At 48.7% G+C, this 19,746-nt stretch overlaps 10 protein-coding genes across 10 annotated transcripts; 6 read left to right on the top strand and 4 right to left on the bottom strand.

Annotated features, from left to right (window-relative positions):
- Positions 1–1,394: 1,394 nt before the first annotated feature.
- Positions 1,395–2,660, top strand: BDV37DRAFT_291155 (uncharacterized protein; the record flags this gene model as incomplete). Its single annotated transcript, XM_032088878.1, has 3 exons — positions 1,395–1,444; positions 1,501–1,964; positions 2,200–2,660. 3 exons carry the CDS (start codon positions 1,395–1,397, stop codon positions 2,658–2,660), a joined length of 975 nt encoding a protein of 324 aa, XP_031935587.1.
- A 1,931-nt stretch (positions 2,661–4,591) lies between these two features.
- On the top strand, positions 4,592–5,961 carry BDV37DRAFT_276267 (uncharacterized protein; the record flags this gene model as incomplete). The annotated part of the gene is made up of 2 exons (XM_032085533.1): positions 4,592–5,126; positions 5,174–5,961. The coding sequence occupies 2 exons, from the start codon at positions 4,592–4,594 to the stop codon at positions 5,959–5,961; spliced, it is 1,323 nt and encodes a 440-aa protein (XP_031935586.1).
- Positions 5,962–6,256: 295 nt separating this feature from the next.
- BDV37DRAFT_34265 (ADP-ribosylglycohydrolase family protein) lies at positions 6,257–8,050 on the top strand. The gene is made up of 3 exons (XM_032090490.1): positions 6,257–6,642; positions 6,705–7,129; positions 7,328–8,050. The coding sequence occupies exons 1-3, from the start codon at positions 6,491–6,493 to the stop codon at positions 7,717–7,719; spliced, it is 969 nt and encodes a 322-aa protein (XP_031935585.1). The 5' UTR covers positions 6,257–6,490; the 3' UTR covers positions 7,720–8,050.
- Positions 8,051–8,381: 331 nt separating this feature from the next.
- BDV37DRAFT_288679 (uncharacterized protein) lies at positions 8,382–9,125 on the bottom strand (the record flags this gene model as incomplete). The annotated part of the gene is made up of 3 exons (XM_032088306.1): positions 8,382–8,548; positions 8,615–8,890; positions 8,978–9,125. The coding sequence occupies 3 exons, from the start codon at positions 9,123–9,125 to the stop codon at positions 8,382–8,384; spliced, it is 591 nt and encodes a 196-aa protein (XP_031935584.1).
- Positions 9,126–9,369: 244 nt separating this feature from the next.
- Positions 9,370–10,107, bottom strand: BDV37DRAFT_263742 (uncharacterized protein). Its single transcript, XM_032083599.1, has one exon. The coding sequence runs from the start codon at positions 10,006–10,008 to the stop codon at positions 9,799–9,801; it is 210 nt and encodes a 69-aa protein (XP_031935583.1). The 5' UTR covers positions 10,009–10,107; the 3' UTR covers positions 9,370–9,798.
- Positions 10,108–10,145: 38 nt separating this feature from the next.
- On the top strand, positions 10,146–13,844 carry mph1 (3'-5' DNA helicase). Its single transcript, XM_032090488.1, has one exon. It carries the CDS (start codon positions 10,356–10,358, stop codon positions 13,740–13,742), a length of 3,387 nt encoding a protein of 1,128 aa, XP_031935582.1. The 5' UTR covers positions 10,146–10,355; the 3' UTR covers positions 13,743–13,844.
- Positions 13,843–15,757, top strand: BDV37DRAFT_34161 (uncharacterized protein). The gene is made up of 2 exons (XM_032090489.1): positions 13,843–14,465; positions 14,533–15,757. Exons 1-2 carry the CDS (start codon positions 14,288–14,290, stop codon positions 15,480–15,482), a joined length of 1,128 nt encoding a protein of 375 aa, XP_031935581.1. The 5' UTR covers positions 13,843–14,287; the 3' UTR covers positions 15,483–15,757.
- Positions 15,758–16,007: 250 nt separating this feature from the next.
- Positions 16,008–16,657, top strand: BDV37DRAFT_263736 (uncharacterized protein). The gene has a single exon (XM_032083598.1). The coding sequence runs from the start codon at positions 16,032–16,034 to the stop codon at positions 16,281–16,283; it is 252 nt and encodes an 83-aa protein (XP_031935580.1). The 5' UTR covers positions 16,008–16,031; the 3' UTR covers positions 16,284–16,657.
- Positions 16,658–16,945: 288 nt separating this feature from the next.
- BDV37DRAFT_263735 (D-alanine--D-alanine ligase family protein) lies at positions 16,946–18,650 on the bottom strand. The gene is made up of 3 exons (XM_032083597.1): positions 18,081–18,650; positions 17,340–17,933; positions 16,946–17,259 (listed from the first exon to the last, which is right to left on the bottom strand). The coding sequence occupies exons 1-3, from the start codon at positions 18,435–18,437 to the stop codon at positions 17,110–17,112; spliced, it is 1,101 nt and encodes a 366-aa protein (XP_031935579.1). The 5' UTR covers positions 18,438–18,650; the 3' UTR covers positions 16,946–17,109.
- On the bottom strand, positions 18,648–19,612 carry BDV37DRAFT_263734 (uncharacterized protein). Its single transcript, XM_032083596.1, has 2 exons — positions 19,480–19,612; positions 18,648–19,399 (listed from the first exon to the last, which is right to left on the bottom strand). Exons 1-2 carry the CDS (start codon positions 19,540–19,542, stop codon positions 18,665–18,667), a joined length of 798 nt encoding a protein of 265 aa, XP_031935578.1. The 5' UTR covers positions 19,543–19,612; the 3' UTR covers positions 18,648–18,664.
- Between the last annotated feature and the right edge of the window lie 134 nt (positions 19,613–19,746).

Here is a 19,746-nt window from a genome sequence, read left to right as displayed (position 1 = left end):
CAGTAGACCACAGAGCCAAGAAAGTCAAAGGACATATCCATGGCAAATAATGACATGGCTTCCTCAGACTAAATCGATGATTCTTGGAACATGGACGTCGACACGAGAGGACATGGCTCAGAGCTCACTGCTCGTTGTGGGGGTTGGGAAAAGCCCTTGATCCACTGCAGTACTATATAGAAGGCTTTCCATGGTCACGAATCAGCTACCCAGGTAGTTTTCCCAGCTAGGGTAGACTTTGCCATACATGAGCGATATTAAACAGTGAACAAATCACACATCTGAAGTAGATATCTTGACGTCAAAGATATCCACCGTTTTCCAGCCAATCAGAGATAACACAAGGTAAGATATGAAAGCTATAGACATCAGAGTAAGCTGTACAGCAAATCAGCCCATGGCCAGGCCATGCTCTATCATCCTGTGGAGTGGAATCTTGTGATCTGGACCGTTGTATAGCTCGGGGTGAAAAGTTTGGGTGAAAAGCACTGCCTCGCTTGGCTTCATCACCGATAACCTTATTTTCAACATCATCCGCGTCACATCAAACAACTCATAGGTCTTAACAGTTAACGTCCATATTTTAATTTTCAATCATTATTAGTTACTTGGTGAAGTTGATTGTTGTATATAGCTTGTTATTCTTCAATATCAAACGTGGAGCCAGTAATTGCCAATATGGTCACAGCAGTATAGCTGTTATAGATTGAGAGGCAAAATCGATACAAGATAGCAGGAAATGGGCTCTGTCAATGAAGTCCCACACAGAGGAGACTAGGTTAGCTACTCGTCTGGTTCGACTAGATCGTCACATGGACCATGGCAAGAGTAGTAGACATTATTGGTTTGATATAATGGCTCGTACACAATACATCTATGCGCGCCAAGTGACATGCTGACGAGTTGTTTAGTGCCAACCTCTTCGTATATCTCTCCTATTGAGCGATTAGTATCATTATGCCATCAGTCTGTAGTGCTTTGCAATGTATCCCATGCTGCGCCTTGTCCAATTTATATGATTGCTCTTGGCTACAGCAGCTACTACTGCACTTGTCTCACTCATTCTAAGTGGCTTCTAAGCCGAGTGACAATCGGAACTAGACGGATGATATCCTGCATCTATGCAGTCACGAAACAAGTTTAGATGGTTCTCTCCTGGATAAAATTACTTGCCGACACGAAACAGCCTTGCTTATTCGTTGCGAAGGCATGATGCGCCTGCCTCTATCTTTCTCCAGCTCAGGGCTATGGCGCCCAACTGCTGTACAAATGCTCATACGATACGCCAAATTACTATCGTTGCAACGTGGGGGCCATAATTCAACTTATTGTTAAGCATAAAAGGAGTCTAATTTCCCACCTCCAGCGCATCATAGTACTTCAAGTGAAAAAGCATGGGTCTCGATTTCGGACCTTATCTGCGACTAGCAGAACAGAGTCATCGGTTAGAGAGAATCTATTTGCCTAAGCGAATAACAGCTAATAAACCTGGCGCGACAGGTCTAGTACACCGGCGGTTTCGCTAGAGTTGAAAGCCCCGGAAACGTTGTACTTGGAGTCGCCTTTTGGAATTGAAGTGGTCCTGCGCCGAGATGATACCGACCCTCGCTCGTGTATCTTCTACTGGTCTCCTTATGCCCCGGCTGTACTCGCTGCTCAGTTCATCCTGTTCCGCCACACCCCCGATGGCCTGGAAAGAATTGAGGTGGGCAAGGGGTTGTGGGAAGCCCCTGACATGCTTTCTATAGCTAGACTAGGTCAGGGGCTGTTTGAACTTGAGCCAAACGGGAGTTCTCGTTATCTATTGGAACTAGGCGTACAGTATCGTGATGCACTCAGACCAGGTGAGAGATATGAGCTTCTCTGGCCTGGGGGAGAATCATTTCTCTGGGACTGGGGGAATATTCAGGGTCACCTGGGTGTGGAATTGAGAAGACGAGAACCATGTCTATTTATTCCGGGCTGTCATATCTCGTTTACGGTTGAGGAAGGGGAACGAATTATCCCATCTCCCGAGCCTTTGTCGCCCAGGGAACCATTATCCAGAGTGTATGCACTCTACCCCCCACGAATCCTCCTATTTTTCTTGTTCAGAGGCTGATAGTGCATGCCACGGACCTAGTCCAGGAGCTCCAATTCTCAGCGTGAATATCGAATGCCCTCCAACCGTTACTAAGGATCAGGACAAAAATGCGAAAGTCCATGTCATCTATCATTCTTCATCTAAGGGCCCAGGAGACTTAACCCCAATTACTTTCCATGTCTTCAACTTACTGGAGGGCAACCTTCAGCGGCAGCGTGGCCAGGAATGGGGATACTTCGAGTCCGAGGAGATGCCGTACCGGATATACGACGATCCAGATATTGAAGTTTCTCCCAGTCAGCATGCCGACTTTGTTAGCCTTCAGCCCGGAGATTCATGGACTCAGATGGATAGCCTGGAACTTCCTTCTGATATCAAGGTAGGAGAAGTCTTTAAGTACGAGTTCACCGACAGAGTACTTGACTGGTGGGACTGGGGTACGAAGGAAGATCAATTGCGGACCACGGTGAAGCTACCATGCTGGGTCGGAGCTGAAGTCATCGAGCCCAGGGATAATGAGGGGCGACCGGCTGTCGTGGTACCAGCGAGCAATGTTGTCGTGTTTACTATAGTGTGACTAGCCGCATGCATATTCCGACATCAAATGCTACCTTGAGACTGTGAAATTAAAAGATAGATACCCTGCAATAGGATGTCCCTGGTGGAGTCCACTAGGTCCTAGTATTGCAGGGGGTTCTATAATACTTACTAAAAAGTCCATCTCTTCCAATTTCTCCTTCTCTTTTTTGTCTCTCTTTCCCTTAGAATATATCTCATCTCTAATTGTAAGACCATGACTTCAACGGTTCCAAACTGAACTCGCCTGCAAGTTACACTTCCTGATTGTTATCAAACTAGTACCTAATCGTTTCAGCCTCCTGCTACTCCTTTCTATCCTCTCCTTCGTGCCCCAAATCTGTCACTTTCGCAAAAATGGGAACTCGGTGGGGATCTCCCTCACCTACATACTTTGCAATGTGATAAACACAACCGAGCAATTCACCATCTCCATCTCTTATCTCTTTATAGCACAAGACTCTTCCATCTTCATCTATAATCCGCCAAATACAGGGGATTGGTTAAATTTCCTCCAGCTAGCCGTGACCTGGGGGCTATCATCTACATTGTAAGGAAATACCAATTTGCAAAGTAACAGATGCTAATCCTGTACGATTCTTCGTGGGTGTATTCTACTCTCCAGCTCGCCTTGGTCGCAAGATTTTCATTACAGGAATGTATATCGCATTCCTCTCTATCTCTGCCTTTGCCGCAGTTCTTTATATCCTTACAAATCCCTGTGGAGCGAGCCGCGGAAGCGAATGCTTGCTAGATGCGATATTTATAGGTTCACACATGATCTTCGTTAATCCTATCGTGACTCTGCTTGCTATCGCAGCATTACCGGTCCAACTTCGAGAACTGAAGCTGCACGGACATGCAGCGTTAAGTCTCACGGGTTTAGCAAGCCAAGCCGTGATATTCGCGGTGCTGGCTTTGAGCTGGGCTTTCCGTGTGCCACTGGATTATAATCTGTCTGATTTCTTTCAGACATCGGGGTCTTTCATTAGCTGGTACCAGCTTGTTGGCTGGGCAGCCATTAATAATTTAGTCTATGGTTATACAAGGGGTCTTGTTCTTAGTTGTGTTAAAAGGGAAGAGGACAGCATTGGCGGAAGGGAAGAATTAACCCTTATTGAGACATTAGGTAACATATTAGTCGTACTCCAGAGTATGCTAGGTTACCTACTATGGTATGATGGGGTTGTGTTTGATTTCATTGCTGAGCGAAAAGCGGCGAGAGTAAAGGTAAAGCCTTGAAGATGTTTAGCAAATCAAGTACACATGAGGTTCAACTTGGGCCTTGCGTTGAATCTATATATGACCATGTCTGATGTCTGTTGTATACCCAAACAAATTGTCAAGTTTATACACATTATAAGAAGGGAAACATTCTAATCGAGGTTGCTCAACGACATTTGTTACAGAGCCTATACAGAATCGGGCTGTTAAGTAGTATACAAACCCCCCGAATCACGGCTTCTAGTATATTGTATCTAGTTTCATATAGCTGTACCTTACCTTCGCTTGGGGTCTTCACTTGTTGTTAAACTTGCCCCAAGTAGGTGCATATCTAGGTACCAGTGCCACCGTTATCTTAGCTGGGAGCCTATAGTGGGGAATTATGAAATTGCGGACTTGACCGCCCGCAAAGTCTAGCCTTCAACGGCCTTTCAATAAGTGAGTATTTAGATAGCCCTCTCACGCTGTATGTACATTTACAACTAATGATTATCCCCGGCCCCAAATAACCGACCAGCTTTCTCGTCAACCACATCCCAACATTTCCCCATCCTAAAAATGGACTATCTTAGCCAGGAAATCTTGCAATTAATCATTGCTCATCTCCTCGAAGTCCCGCCTATCAAACATCCGCCTCAACCGGCTCCCAAGGTTGGCCAATACGCCACAATCTCGCGCAAATGGCAATACGCCGTGGAACGTTTCACAATGGCAGATATCAAGAAATACAGTTCCGATTTGGACATGTTCCGGCAGGTATTCTCCACTCCGCGACGGAGAAAGTTGCTGCGCAAGCTAGAATATGAAATCGATCTGCCCACCTACAGCACGAACCGTATACAGTGTCTTGAAAGAAGGAGGGAGAGCAAAGCCAATAATGAAACTTTCAAGCGAGGTGTCATGGACTTATTTGATGAGATGTCCTCGTGGAAGACACAGGGCGTGGACTTGGCACTTACTGCATCCTCGCCTATGGATTGTCATCGGCGATCACCGGAGCTTGACCGTGGGTTGGCTGACAAGCGATGGTGCTTTGAAGATAACTACCTTACTTTGGACAGTGAGGCTTCTCTGCCCCAGTTACCGTTTGTTGAAGGATTGAAGATCCCCAATGCACGACGCTCGCTGCATCCCTCGGCTATTGGGAAGATTATCTCGTCGTTACCCAATCTGGAACGGTTGGCTATGGAGTTAAATGCACCCAAGGCTAAACGTGTGGAAATGCAGAGTGAACATCGAGCGTGTAAGATATCTTGTCTACTAAACTGATACCTTACTGACTATCAAAAGCCCTTGCAAGTGCACTGAAGTCACCCCCGCTAAGTAACTTGCGGGCATTGGATATCTACATCGAGCAAGACATCCTATACAACCACAACTTCAAGAACCAGCCTACCGACCCTCAATTTCCAGATGGAGATGTCTTAAATATCGCCATTCGGAAATTAGCCGAAGACACCCATCTAACAACCCTGAATCTCACAGGATGGTGGCTGGTCTCGCCTGCGCTCTTCAACACCGACAAAACATTCCCATATCTGAAAAAAGTGCAGATCCAAGGAGCGCTCATCACATATGATGGCCGATGGTATTATAATGGCAACCCTGCAGATGTCGAAGCGGGCTATGAATCCACTCGGTCTGATGATGAGGATGGAACCGACTCCGACACCAACTCTTCCTTTAATTCGGAGTTCCAGGACTACCTGCCCGAACGCAGAGAGGCGCTTCTGAATGGTCGAAGCCCCTGCCATATGTGGAGGACGCAACCTGATCCGCAGATGTTCGATCCTCTCATGCAGACCATGGCTACTGCGATACTCCGCATGCCTCGACTGCGGACTTTCTCCTTCTCGATTGGGTGGAGTTATATGGATGAACATGCAATTTTATTTGAATACTTGACGCCTGGAGAGAGGCCCGACTCTTTCAATTATCGACCACACGAATTGGACATGACCCGGTGCTACGTGACACTCATGCGGGAGGCGAGGTGGGAGGTTCCAGGTGATGTTGCGACTCTATGGAAGGAGGCTGTGGGGGATAAAGGTATCGTTGCTGTTGAATCTGACTGGTAACTTGGTTTAGATAAAGAAGTGGTTGGGTTATACTTCCAATTGCCGTGGGATGTGATTGGGTCCATGAGTGAAGACGCAAGCCATTGTTAATGATATAAAGATCGATATAATTAGATTTTAAAGAGAAATGAGACATAGAGATAAATCGAACCGCAGTGATCCAAGCAATAGAGGTCAGTTACAGGTAAATATTTGAAGTTAGGATCTTTGAGATGTATATAATAGTCATGTGATAATATTCTTAGATTAAATAAACTCGTTATTACGAGATATCACAAGTACGTTCCATAACATCCATCAACCCATCTATGCAGGTAAATAGCTGTGACACAGAGACCCGTCAATCTCGTATTTGCGTCATGATCTACAGGGCTGCTGAGTCACCGACACCACGCAGCTTGACAATGGGGCAGTGACAAGGCTGACTCCGACTTCAAGTATAGAATATAAAACTTACCATCTTTTCGCTATTTTAACGCACCAGATCACTCCTACCATTCCCTAAGTAACCTCCATCCAAGGAACCACAATGCCACCATCCCTAACCTCCCGCACCTTAGGCTCAGTATGGGGAGTCTGCGTCGGCGACGCCCTAGGCGGGCCCGTCCAATTCATGGACCCAGGCAGCTTCGAGCCCATCACCGGCCTCGGATACGTGAAACCGTTTAACCAGCCCGCAGGGTAACTAATCACCCCATCCTGAGTTACAAACCCCAAACACCCGATACTGAAAAAGGAAATAGATCCTACTCCGACGACGGCTCCATGACTCTAGCCCTAGCGCAGTCCATCATCGATTCCCAAGGCAAATACAACCACGCCTTATCCATCCAGTATTTCGTAGACTGGTTCTCCACCGGTCGATTCAGCACGATCAACCATGCCTGGGACGTGGGTCGCTCGACGCGCTCTGCCCTCCAGAGCTGGCGGAAACGGGGCACAGAGAATCTTCAGTGTACCCAGGATGTCGTTAATCGGAAGCTTGATGTGGAGCAATCCTCAGGGAACGGAAGCTTGATGAGGATCGCCCCTATTGGACTGGCTCTGTGGCGCGATCAGGGGGAAGCGACAAGAGTAGCTAGAGAGCAGAGTCGGGTTACGCATCCTGCGCTGGCGTGTTTGGAGGCGTGTGAGGTACAAACGCTTTTGATTTGTGGGGTTTTGTGTGGTACGTGTTTCTTTTTCTTTTTCGTTTTCTTTCACTTTCTTTTCTGTTTTGGGGCTGTTCTGGGGGCTTGTGTTCCATGGTTGTTTGTGATTTTGCCTTTGGGGCTGGTGTGGTTTCTTTATTTTTTAATTTAATCTTATTTTATTTTACTTTTTCTTTTCAGGGGGAACATTTGCTGACTGTGTTGACTGATACCAGGCGAGAGCAAAGAGCAGCTCTGCGATAGAATCAACGGGTACAAGTTCACTCACGATGCCCTTACACAGCGACTCTCCCGCTACAAGACAATGTCCGACTGGCAAGCAAAATCGGCGCCGGACATGCACAGCAGCGGATGGGTCGTGGACACGCTCGAAGTGGCCCTGTGGGGATTTTTCAAGTTTGATAGCTGGGCTGCGGGCGCATTGGCGGTGGCAAACCTAGGAGGCGACGCCGACACGGCGGCGGCAGTTTACGGGGGTCTAGCGGGCGCCTTTTATGGATCTGAATCGATACCGACGGAATGGGTCGACGGCATGCAGAATAAGGGGTTCATTGCGGAGGTTGCTGGGAAGCTGGCGGAGTTTGTTTCCAGCGGGGTTTCGAATTGAACTGGTTACACTGGGGAGTTGTGTTAGGGGTACTAATACTGCGTGCTTGAATAGGGGATGGATGGCTGGAAAGAATCTTGCAAATGTGATAGGTATACTTACTGTGTATGTACTATGTACTGTGAATAAGGGTGTGGGGGTGTGGAGAGACGATCTTTGCATAGTCGGTACTTCTTGCGATTTGACTATGTTGATCAGCACGTCATATCGTGGATGGAGCTCATCCTGCATCGTCTCACTTCTTTACCCTTTGTATTTTGTATGGCCTAGATCTTCTGTAGATCATCGTCCTTTCTGATTGGAGATGAACTTTAACTCCAGATAAAGGGGTCGCGCGCACAGCCCTACTTCCCTTACTTCACGTCACCCCTTTTGTGGGTTGTCACATATTGTCGGATTTGGGCTGTTTTCTTGTCTACGAAGTGGTCGCAGAATTTGTAAATGTTCTCAATTGACAGGACTGTTGGGATAGCAGTTGTATTAGCTAATACCGATACAATTAACGACAAAGTGCTTGGGAATCAATATTACAGCGCAGAAGTACAACTATGTAGATAAACCTATTATGCGACATCCCCATAATGATTAATACCTTTCCATCCTTTCACATTCTCCCATTAACAATCCTGCGTGAGATCACCGAATCAAGGACCTGAGCTCATTTACAGAGCCCAGATACCGAAGGCGACACCAGCAATACCGGCGGCAGAGACACCAAGCTGAAGCTTGGCGACAGAGGCAGCATTGGTCTCGGAGCTGGTGGCAGCAGTTCCAGTGCTGGTACCAGTGCCACTAGACTTAGAGCCCGAAGAGCGGGAGCCGGAGGATTCTGTGCGATTGAATGTTAGTTGAACTGCATCCAGACCACAGTAACGCCATGGTGCAAGTCACATACCGCTGGAATCGGTGGAAGAGCTGTCCTTGCCAGTGGTGGTGGCAGAAGAGTCGCTGGCGGAGGTCTTGGAAGCTCCAGAGTTACCCGTGGCAGTGATGGGGAAGAAGTGGCTGCTGTAGCAGGAGCTCTGGCAGGCGGCGTAGCGGTCAGTGTCAGCCGGGGTACCACTGCCCTGGGGGCAGGCGGCGACGCAAGTATTGGTGTCGTTAGCCTGAGAGTCGTTGGGGCAAGGGACCTGGAAGCATCCTGCGATGCAGCACAGATCGGTTTGGTCGCCTGGTCTTGGTTAGTTTCGCGGTGCATTTCGCGATCAGGGAGAGGGACAAGAGAGAGCAAGCAGGGAAAGGAAATATGGCAACTTACACTTCTTAGCGCAGGACTGTTGAGGAGTCAAGCTGACAGTCGTCGTAGGAGCAGCAGTGGTGCCGGTGGCTGCCTCAGAGGTAGAATCGGTCGACTGAGCCGCGGTCAGGGCGACCAGGGAAGCCAGAGCAATGAGGTTGAGCTTCATCTTGACGAATTGAAAATGACAAAGACGCTGAAGCGATAATCAAACTCGAGGCAATTAACGAGTGTATACAAACGCGACAAGCAGATAGTACGTGGTTAACGAAGGACTGTGGAGAGAAAAGGGAGGAAGAGAAAGCAGAGGAGAAAGACGGGGATTTAATTAAAAGCTACCTAAAGTGGGGGGACTGCCCAGTTTTTTATTTTTATTTTTACTCTTCCTTGGTTTGGGGTGAATTTTACTTTTCTTTCAATTTCCATTTTCTTTTTTATTTTTGCAAAACAACAGGGGGACAAACCCAAGAAGAAGTAATTTAGTATCAGGGTTGTTGCCGTATGATTGAAACTCGGATACTCTTTTTCTCGTCAATGGAATGATCTGATTCGTTGGGTTTCACGACAGCTTCGGCTATGGCCCTGACGGACCAGTCAAATCGAGCGACCCTGGAGATAGCCGGCCGACAGTTCCAAGTTTATAGGCCGACCAGATCGAAAAACCGACAACTTTGGTCTAGTCTCGAAAGTTACTGGTGGTTTCATCCACCACTTTGCCTGCCATTATTCGTTGGGGGTTGCTGTAAGGGAGAACTTGAAGGGTTACAGTGAGCTTCTCTCCTGCTGCACCATTGGGATTGGTGTTTGTGATCAGTCAGATGACGGTTGGCCCTAATTGAATGTTATCCTCGCACGTTGGGTCTTAGTGGAAGGGTCTCTGAAGAGTGAAAATCTGGGGGGATCCATTGTCGGCCAAAAATAGCCCCTAGGGTGCTCCTTAGACTCGGGTGTTGTCCTGTTGTCCCACTCTTTGGGTGGCCACACGAGCTGTGGGCCTTTTTAGTGCCGCAGACTTTGGATTGTTGTCCAAGTGACATGGCAGTGGCAATCATGAGGTTGCAATCGACTAGTTCATTCTTTGGCTTTCCACCGCGAATTACTGCTGTATTGATACTATCGACTAGTAAATTGAAGTACTGATAGAGTACTATCGAAGTAGTGTTACAATAACTGAATTAAAGTCAACATGTTTGCCTTCTTTGAAGAATGGTTAGCTGACAGGTCATGTGCCCGTCCTAATCGGGCTGATTGCTTTATCAATACAAACACAGCAAACATCCTTATCATTCACATGATTTCGCGACACCGCGTCGCGCGGAAGTCAACGCGGAATTAGTAGTAGGACGAGTGTGGAAATCGCAAGTCCGGATATCACGCCACGGAAAATTCCCTGCTCGACATGACGGGCTCGGATGCTAGCTCGGTCGATTACTTCCATGAGGGATTTGATGATTTAACAGACGATGGATTCTCCGATGCTGCGAAAAACGCGGCCAGGCCCTCGCCGCGGTCAGCCAAGCGTCGCCGTGTGGATGATGCTACCGCGTCCAAGAGACGGCAATCGTCCGGGAATAGAAAATCGCAACAATATCGCGATGATGGTAGCCCTCGGACCGACTCTAACTCCTTTGTAGTCGATGACAATGAGGGCAATTATGATGAGCCCCAGTCGCCCAGCCAAGACTCGTACTTCGAAGACACGGAGGCCCCGTCCAAGTACAAAGTATTCATTCCCAAGCGCAGTAACATCCAGGAGAATATCTTCGTTACCCAATTGACCCAACCGCCGTCACCACCAGAAATGATTCGTGGACCCCGCTGGAAAAAGCCAGAGCCCAGCATCGCGCGGGCCAGCACCATATCAGCAAAAACGAGCGCGGGAGGAAGAGCTGCACCGAAAGCGCCTGCTGCAAGCGGCGATGATTTTGACGATGAGGACCTAAATGCTGCTATTGCAGCATCGCTAGAGTCTTTCGAGAACGAGCAACCCCGGCCTCCCCCTTCAAATACAAAAGCCCCGACACCTCAACCGAGTACGCGCTCTTCTACAGAACAAAAAGAGGACACAACAGATACATCCTTCCTTTTCGAAGATATACCCGACGATGCGTTCGACTCAGATCTATCCTTGTCTCCGCCAACTAGAGCTCAACCTCAACCCGCGACCAGACAATTCCCGCAGTCCTCAAACCGCCCACTTGGAATCCGCCAAACCTCATTATTCGACATGACATCCCGAAGCCAAATAACCCAACCGCCCATTGGAGAGCAGGTATTGTCTCCACCAGAAAAGGACGAACCTCCGACGCAGCATAGGCTGGATCAAGAGACTCTGAGCACCTGGGTCTATCCAACGAACCTTGGCAAAACGAGAGACTACCAATTCAATATCGCTCAAAAAGGGTTATTTCACAACTTGCTTGTAGCACTCCCCACGGGTCTAGGAAAGACATTTATCGCTGCGACAATTATGCTTAACTGGTTTCGGTGGACCCAAAGTGCCCAGATTATCTTCGTGGCACCCACAAAACCTCTTGTAGCTCAGCAAATCTCCGCTTGTTTTGGTATAGCAGGAATTCCACGATCCCAGACAACCATGCTCACAGGCGAAGCCGCGCCAGGTATTCGAGCGGAAGAATGGCAAAACAAGCGAGTGTTTTTTATGACCCCGCAAACGCTGATCAATGATCTCAAGTCCGGCATCGCAGACCCGAAACGGATCGTCCTGCTTGTGGTTGATGAAGCACATCGTGCGACAGGTGGTTATGCCTACGTGGAAGTTGTGAAGTTTCTTCGCCGATATAACCAGAGCTTCCGTGTTCTGGCTCTGACGGCGACGCCGGGCTCTACGGTGGAGTCCGTTCAAGCCGTCATCGATGGACTTGATATTGCCCGAGTCGAGATACGCACGGAGCAATCTCTCGATATCAGGGAGTACGTTCATGCGAGGAACACCGAAGTCCAGACGTTCAAGAACTCTGAGGAGATGGTTCTCTGCATGGATCTTCTATCTAAAACTTTGCAACCACTTGTCGACCAGCTCCGCACCCTCAACGCCTACTGGGGAAGAGACCCGATGATGCTCACGGCCTTTGGGCTCACTAAGTCGAGACAGCAGTGGATGGCCTCAGATGCCGGTCGCAACGCTCATTTCGGACTCAAGGGCAAGGTGAACGCAATATTCACCGTTCTCGCAAGCTTGGCACATGCCATTGACCTTCTGAAGTATCACGGGATTACGCCCTTCTATCGTCACCTCTTGCACTTCCAGTCCAACACCGAGGGCCAGAAAGGTGGCAAATACCAGCGCCAAGTTGTGCAGGATGACAGCTTTAAAAAGCTTATGAATCACCTTCAGCCGTGGACCAAAAATCCGGAGTTTATCGGGCATCCAAAGCTGGAATATCTAAAATCGGTGGTTCTGAATCATTTTATGGATGCTGGTGAAGGATCCAATGGAGAATCAGGTGACAGCCAGTCATCCACGAGAATTATGATTTTTGTACACTTTCGGGACAGTGCCGAAGAGGTGACGAGGGTGCTGAAAAGATATGAGCCCATGATCCGACCTCACGTTTTCGTTGGGCAATCCAGCGCGAAGGGCTCGGAGGGCATGGACCAGAAGACACAACTTAGTATTGTGCAGAATTTCAAAAAGGGCACGTACAATACCATTGTCGCAACGTCCATTGGTGAGGAAGGTTTAGACATCGGAGAAGTCGACCTCATCGTATGTTATGACTCTTCTGCATCGCCAATTCGGATGCTTCAACGGATGGGACGTACGGGACGAAAAAGGGCTGGAAACATTGTCCTCCTCCTCATGGAGGGTAAGGAGGAAGAGTCGTATATCAAAGCCAAGGACAACTATGAGAAGATGCAGCAGATGATTGCTAGTGGCTCCCGCTTTACGTTCCACGAAGATATCTCCCCCCGTATTCTGCCAGCAGGAATACGGCCGGTAGCAGATAAACGCCATATTGATATCCCGGATGAAAATGCGGATCAGGGCTTACCAGAGCCAAAGAGACGCGGACGAGCTCCAAAACGGCCACCGAAGAAGTTTCACATGCCTGACAATGTCGAAACCGGCTTCACTAAAGCTTCGTCCCTGGCAGCGGGACCCAAGTCCAAAGCTGAGAAGAGTAGGAAGCCTCGGATGCCGACCCCGGAGCCGGTGGAGATCCCGGCTCTTGAAGAAGTAGTACTGACCTCGGCACAGCAACGAGAGCTGGAGCAACACTATCGCAATATTGGGGCCACTAGCCCACAATTCATCCGCAACCCGCGGAATGATGCATTTCCTCGCCTCCAGCTCGTCGCAAGACCTACCAAGGTCGTGAAGCACGGATCGTTGACACGTCGTATGATTGGAACATTGCAGAAGATGAATAGCGTTGGCCCGGATTGTGAAGAACGCTTCAAGAAGATTCTTGCTCAGGAGTCAACCAAGGACGACTCGGTGATCCCCAGTCGGTCGCCTCGTCGTGAGCGCCATAGAACGCTATCAAAACCCAAACCTCGTTCTAACCATTTATCTGCATCGGTAGATAACCAGACATTGTCTACTGAGGATTCTCCCCCACCAGTGACCCCGGAACAACTATTGTCTTCTATTGTGAACGGCCAAAAACAACAGCCATTTTATTCGTCCCAAACTAACAAGGATGATGACTCGGACGACAACTTCGATCCCCCTGACCTCAATACCCTTCTTACTCGGAGCGCTGAGCGCCACAATGCACAGAAATCAAGTCGACTCGTCGGTGATGACAGTGATGATTAGGGTTGATTATTGTCATGAGTGATGACCTTTTTTTTTTTTTTTGGATAGATCTATTGTGTAATATACGGCATTGGAATTGAGCCATTGGATATCGACATATTCACTACTAGTAGAAGGCAGCGTACATCGTCTATGGGGAAGACAATGGTCTAGCCCTGTGGATCCTTAGGCCTGGAACTAAGATCCGAAAGGTACACTAAAGTCAGGGTGAGTCATGAGATTGGTTCCCGATGTCGCCATGAGCTGCCCGCCAAGAAGCTGATGGGTCGGCGAATTCGGACGAAACTGCCGTTAGCGATTGAGATACAGCTAAAGGTAACTCATACCGAAGAAAGTCACCTTTCCATCATCCTTCCCTGCTTTCCCCTCAATTACCCCAATGTTGCATGCGACGATGTGAACGTAGTCATGTGGGTTTCGAAAGGGTATAAAAGGATTGGGGGGAGTAGGTGGGCTGCTTCAGGCACTTCTCATCCAGCAGTCACGGCTTTCTCCAACATCCACCTCATCTTGATATTTCCATATACCCTAATCCTTTGAGAAAGATGAAGTCGGCCCAATATGTTCCTCAGATCATCGCAAGCCTCTCTCCCACGCCCGCAATGGAGATCCGTCTAACCAGTAAACAAACAGTCTTCACAACTGGCGATACACTCCAGGGTGAACTGGTCTTCCACCGAAGAAATGCTCCTCGGGGCGCTCGCGTCTCCATCACATTGTTTGGTATGACCACCAGACTAACCCTACCATGCGCACTTCAAACTAAACATAGACTGACATACCACCACAGGAAGAACATCGACAACCGTAACAAAGACCACGCCCTTCCCCAACAGCGGCAGTATAGTCGACTACACCTTTCTGCAAATGCATCACAGTGAAGCCCTGGAAGCATGTCATGATCGTCGTATCTTACCTTTCTCATTTGTCATCCCTGATGCTCTTCCATCCAACCCATGCTCTGAGCATGTTCCCTCTGGAACGGCTGCTCATCGTGGAAAGGATCATCTCCAGTTACCTCCCAGTGTGGACTATAACTCGGATAGATTCTGTCCTGAGATGTGCAGCATTATCTACTACGTCCATGCCGAGGTGGACGTGGGTAATCAGCGGCTTCATGCCACACGGCAGGTCCAGCTCCTCCCTCTGTACCCTGAACAACCACCTCGTCTGTGGCCAGAGGGAGAAGGTAGTGAGGTCCAGATGTCTGACACGACCGGTCTTCGTATATGTCTCCTAGGTGCGAAAACGGGGCTTGTCACGTTGCGTGCGCGAGAGGCAAAGCCGCTCTATCTACCTCCAAATCAACATCATGGATCAGCTATGGCTCCTATCCGCTTTGATCTAGGCCTCGAAAGCCTCCATCCGGAGCTCACTTTTCCAGACAATTGTCAGGTCAAGGTCACTTTGGAGGCTGCGACGTATTTTACTTTGTTGCCGATGGACGAACTGCCGAGCTGGCAGAGTGCAGCCAAGGGACAAGGTCAGTGTTTCCGGGCAAGTGTGTGCTCGTGGAAGAATAAGTCTGTTGGTCTGCAGTGGATGGAGAAAGCGGGCAATATGCACACTGCTAGTCTTGTCGTGCCAATACCAGTATCTGGTGATGTGGCTCTTGTCCCGACGTTCCACCATTGTTATGTAGCCCGGGAATATTTTGCGCGCGTTGAAGTGACGGTGGGTTGTTCGAGGACGTTGCGAGTGAAGGTGCCCGTTCAAATCTATAACTCACTGGAGCGTTAAATTATCCTCATCATAATATAATCCCACAAAAGTATATGCTTATGATACTCTATTCCCACATATCTCCAGGTCTTAATCCATAAACCCTACCAAATTACGCTCGCAACCCACTCCTCCCCCTAACCCCATCCCCATGCTGTAATAATAACAAACGGAATAACCCGCATGGACCCCCTCAAAAACCTCAAATGACTACACCCCCACGCAATCGCCCACTTTGAGGTGTAAGTAGGCTGAGAGTCAAGAGGAAGCCAAAGTAGCCTCCCCGTGTCTGTGTCGATTACCCAGTTGTTTTGATCTCAACCTGTGGCTCAGGAACACCACATGTCTGTCTCGCTTCCGACGTTGATGTTGAAGATTTCCGTACGGCCTTCCTTCCAAGTGGCATGCAGGCAATTCTCATCAATACCGAATTTACATATCCGGTCTATTGACCTCAGCTCCTAGAGTCTGTAGTAGACCGCCACTTTCTACACTCCAGAGCTTGATGGTATCCCTCATGCTATTGCGAGTACTTGACTGTGATGAAAATGCTGCTATATAATTTGCATGGTCAGGATCTCTGCCGGTTCTAGCATGGGTTTTGCTTTGCTGTTGTTGCATTCCACGAGTCTGAACCTCCAAATCACCACCATGAGGCAGCCCATTGGTTGTAAGGAGGCAATAACACACAGCATGGATGGATCATCCGGTGATAGGGAGCTTTGGTGTAGAACCTCCAGAGCTCATATCCCACAGCCTCACATCGCTGCCCGGTTGTCAGAACCTGATTATTGGCAAAACAGCCATAACCGGGTGTAGTTAGCGTGGAAGGACCTTCGAACTTTCCAGGGCCCAGACCCCATAGAGATATGGCTGCGTCTTTGTTCGTTATAAGATATTGATAGTTGGAGGAAGCCCTTTTATTTTTTTTTTGATTAACTTGTTAGATTACCCCCCCCATTGAGTACACCATTGCAAGGACGCTTGATGAGGGCGGTGGCTGGTTCGGTGATATCTTATTATGATTTAGTATAGCTCTCTAGAGGCTAGGGAAGTGGGATACACGAGCTTCCTTATGAGATGTTTCCGACGTACATGGGGCCATAAATCTTTCCAATATAATAAGGCTCCAGGATATCTTTGGACCCCAACTCCCAGAAGGGGCTGGTGGACATCAACGCTGCAACCTGCACATCTCGATCGAACTCAAGTTCCTGCCGAGACATATGTACCAGTATTCCGGGGCATAAACTCCTGCTAATATAGAATCATATTGAGCTGTGTTAGCGTCAGACGTGATAAAATTGAAAGAGGAGAGTTGACCACCGGGCAAGGAGAAAACATGCGAAATCGGTTTTAGGCTAGGCCCTAGCATTGACACTACTGCAATGCAACGTGGGAACCCCCGTGCAATCATATCACAATGACTGACTCGCACTGGAAAAAAAGTACGTAAGGATGTATTCGGGTGCAAACGGGCCACATAAGCTTAGTGTTAAATCACTGTCTCTTTAGAAGTGGACAAGTTAACCCTACGAAGTCTATGAAACTGTAGATATTTCAGATCAATATCGATTTCGCTTTGGTTGACGGTATGATGACTCTTGCTTCATGGGGATCTATGAGGTAACTCTATCTACTACTCCTATACATTCGGCTTGGCGCACAAATGTGGATATCGCTCCAAGGCACTATCCAGTACCTTGCCTATCAGCATCTCGTGATTCATACCATTGTGAAGCGCTGTTACAGGCAGGGCAGACCCGCTTGGGCGAAATCCCGGCAAAGGGCTTATCTGCAATATGATCAAGATTAGCTGAGAAGGTATACAGAGTCCCAATCGGCGCAAAGCGATATGGCGTGATCGTTACTTACTTCTAAAACATATGGCCTCCCATCCGCTCCAAAACGGATATCCACTCGACCAATATCGCAACACTCCAACACCCGCCAGGCCTGCAGAGCTAGATCCTCCGCTTGCTGAACCTCGGCGGACTCTTGTCGGGTAACCACCCTCTTCCCAACGTAACTCTTGTTGGAAGAATGGAAGAAGTCGCTGTGGGCTGACGGCGCCGTCTCGGCATCTGAGGATTTTGGTCCACTTGGGCCATCCCAATTGAGATGCATCGTGCCTATGACTCGGGACGACCGGCCAGTGCCCAGGACGCTGACGGTATATTCACTTCCCGCGAGGAAGGGCTCGATCAGGATACTTTGTCGCGGGAAGCGAGTCTGAAGGGTCTGAATCCCCTCTTCGAGCTCCACAAGGTTGTTCACCTTTGAGAGTGGGTAGATTCCCTTGGAAGCTCCCTCACACGCAGGCTTGATGAAGAGCGGAAACTGGCCGTGCAACGTTTGACAGTGTGGAGCCATCTCCAGGAGATCCATGACTTTGCAATCTGCCTTGGTCCAGAAAGCAGGAACAACCGCAAAGGGTGCCGTTGCGATACCTGATTGTTGAAAAATCATCTAGATGATTGGTCAGCGAACCAAAAAAAAAAAAAAAAAAAAAAAAAAAAAAAAAAAAAAAAAAAAAAAAAAAAAACAAAAAAAAAAAAAAAAAGAAGCACTGCATGAAACAGGGATCGTCTGGCAGAAACGACTCATCATACACACTTTCGTTTTGCCCTTGTCCATGCACAAGGCGAGGGTAGCTGCATCCGAGAATACGTGAGGGATTTGATAGGCTTCTAATAGTCCGGGGATCTGCGCTTCACGACCAGTGCCGTGCATTCCCTCGGACACTGAGAAGGCAATGTCCCACCGCTCATGTTCGCCTTTAGCCATCCGCTGGACGAGTTCCTGGATGTCACCTACACGCACGGCTTCGTAGCCATTGCTTTCAATCGATGCCGCAATGGCGTCGATGGTCTCCTCGGGGTGGAACTCGAGGCAATCCTCCGGGTTGTAGCCTCGGGAGCGATAAGTAGAGGCTATCTCGTAGAATAATGCTACGACAAGGCGGTTGGTCATATTTGGTTGTAGTATGAGGCAGACACTCTTCTGATGGTATTAGCTACATGTTTCATACATAGACACTTAAATAATCCTGTTAATGGTGACCGTGAAGAGCGGTGTAATCAAAGTTTGGGGATGGCTTGCGGGCTATCCTGTTAGGGTTCGATTATTCTCTGCATACGTGGCCACAGAAATGTGGATCGATTAAATTTAAACCAGGCTACGGCTGTCTAATAACTAGTTTAGTTTCTAGCCGCTTGATGTGCTCTCGCTTTTGCCAATATGTCAGGATACCACTTTTGCCCCACCTCCGGGTGTCGCAGGACCCGAACAGCGAAGAGCTCATCCCCAATAGCCGTCCCGGGTTTGGAGGAGTCGCAGAACCACCGCTTTGCATCGGACTTGGGCTGTTCACCATGGACCAGCCGAGAAATATGGGCAGGGATCTCAACAGACATGGCATCTCTTGAAAGGTCTAGACTGAGGTTTTGGAAGAGTGCGAACGAGAATCGCGGTCCCAAGGTACACCCGTCCGGGCTGGTGAAATTCCTCCGACTGAGCGTCACCCTGTGGGTTGTCGCTGTACAGATCCTGCCCGTGACCGACTCCATCTGCCGACCAAGATTCACCACCAATGTCCCAGGCAAGGGAGGAACGGGAATCCACACGCCAGACTTATTCTGAACTTCGAGTCCGCCATGCGTCGTTCCCTGCAGGAGAAATGTCAAGAAGCTTCCATCCGTGTGAGCCAGATGACCCTGAAGTTTGTCCACGGGTCCAGTGGACTTGGGCAGGGAATATTTATTGAGGGTAAAGCGACTCGTGCATTGTTCGTCGAAGAAGTCGAGGAACGCTGTTGACTTGAGATCCAGTGCTTCTGCCACCAAGACTTTAAACTCGTCCGTCACCCGCCGGATATACTCCAGGTAGGTTTTCACAGCTTGACGGAATCCAGGCACTGCGGCTTCCTCTGGCCACTAGCGTAGTAGAAGAAGAATGAGCATAGATAAGAAAGACCTGAAGTAGGAATGAAAGAAGAAGTCAAGAAAAAGCCTACCGGGTTTGGCCCATGCATGTTGCGATATACTGGTTCGTCCGGCCCCGGAGGAGGAAGATCCATACCCAACTAAACATTCCTATGAGATTCGTATTTCTGTGGTGGAAACAACACACACACACACACACACACACACACACACACACACACACATACCGCAAATGCCTCTCGATGATCCCCCTTTTCGTCTGTCGGTTGAATATAACCGAAGAAATGTCTGTTCTTTATCATCTCCAGCTCCACCTTTTTCTCCTGCGGTAAATCGAA

This window comes from Aspergillus pseudonomiae, assembly GCF_009193645.1.
Source record: "Aspergillus pseudonomiae strain CBS 119388 unplaced genomic scaffold BDV37scaffold_125, whole genome shotgun sequence".
Taxonomy (NCBI): Eukaryota; Fungi; Ascomycota; class Eurotiomycetes; order Eurotiales; family Aspergillaceae; genus Aspergillus; species Aspergillus pseudonomiae.
The sequence above is the reverse complement of the archived record's forward strand: the minus strand, read 5'-3'. Positions and strand labels throughout refer to the sequence as shown.

Excerpts from the sequence above, each read along its gene's own strand:
- BDV37DRAFT_34265 (XM_032090490.1), top strand. The coding sequence starts at position 6,491 with ATGCCACCATCCCTAACCTCCCGCACCTTAGGCTCAGTATGGGGAGTC. Across the intron at positions 6,643-6,704 it reads CCGTTTAACCAGCCCGCAGG|ATCCTACTCCGACGACGGCT; the intron begins GTAACTAATCAC and ends AAAAGGAAATAG. Across the intron at positions 7,130-7,327 it reads GATTTGTGGGGTTTTGTGTG|GCGAGAGCAAAGAGCAGCTC; the intron begins GTACGTGTTTCT and ends GACTGATACCAG.
- BDV37DRAFT_263742 (XM_032083599.1), bottom strand. The coding sequence starts at position 10,008 with ATGATTGCCACTGCCATGTCACTTGGACAACAATCCAAAGTCTGCGGC.
- mph1 (XM_032090488.1), top strand. The coding sequence starts at position 10,356 with ATGACGGGCTCGGATGCTAGCTCGGTCGATTACTTCCATGAGGGATTT.
- BDV37DRAFT_34161 (XM_032090489.1), top strand. The coding sequence starts at position 14,288 with ATGAAGTCGGCCCAATATGTTCCTCAGATCATCGCAAGCCTCTCTCCC. Across the intron at positions 14,466-14,532 it reads CGTCTCCATCACATTGTTTG|GAAGAACATCGACAACCGTA; the intron begins GTATGACCACCA and ends ATACCACCACAG.
- BDV37DRAFT_263736 (XM_032083598.1), top strand. The coding sequence starts at position 16,032 with ATGGTCAGGATCTCTGCCGGTTCTAGCATGGGTTTTGCTTTGCTGTTG.
- BDV37DRAFT_263735 (XM_032083597.1), bottom strand. The coding sequence starts at position 18,437 with ATGACCAACCGCCTTGTCGTAGCATTATTCTACGAGATAGCCTCTACT. Across the intron at positions 17,934-18,080 it reads TGGACAAGGGCAAAACGAAA|ATGATTTTTCAACAATCAGG; the intron begins GTGTGTATGATG and ends CCAATCATCTAG. Across the intron at positions 17,260-17,339 it reads GGAGGCCATATGTTTTAGAA|ATAAGCCCTTTGCCGGGATT; the intron begins GTAAGTAACGAT and ends ATCATATTGCAG.
- BDV37DRAFT_263734 (XM_032083596.1), bottom strand. The coding sequence starts at position 19,542 with ATGGATCTTCCTCCTCCGGGGCCGGACGAACCAGTATATCGCAACATG. Across the intron at positions 19,400-19,479 it reads ACATGCATGGGCCAAACCCG|TGGCCAGAGGAAGCCGCAGT; the intron begins GTAGGCTTTTTC and ends CTACTACGCTAG.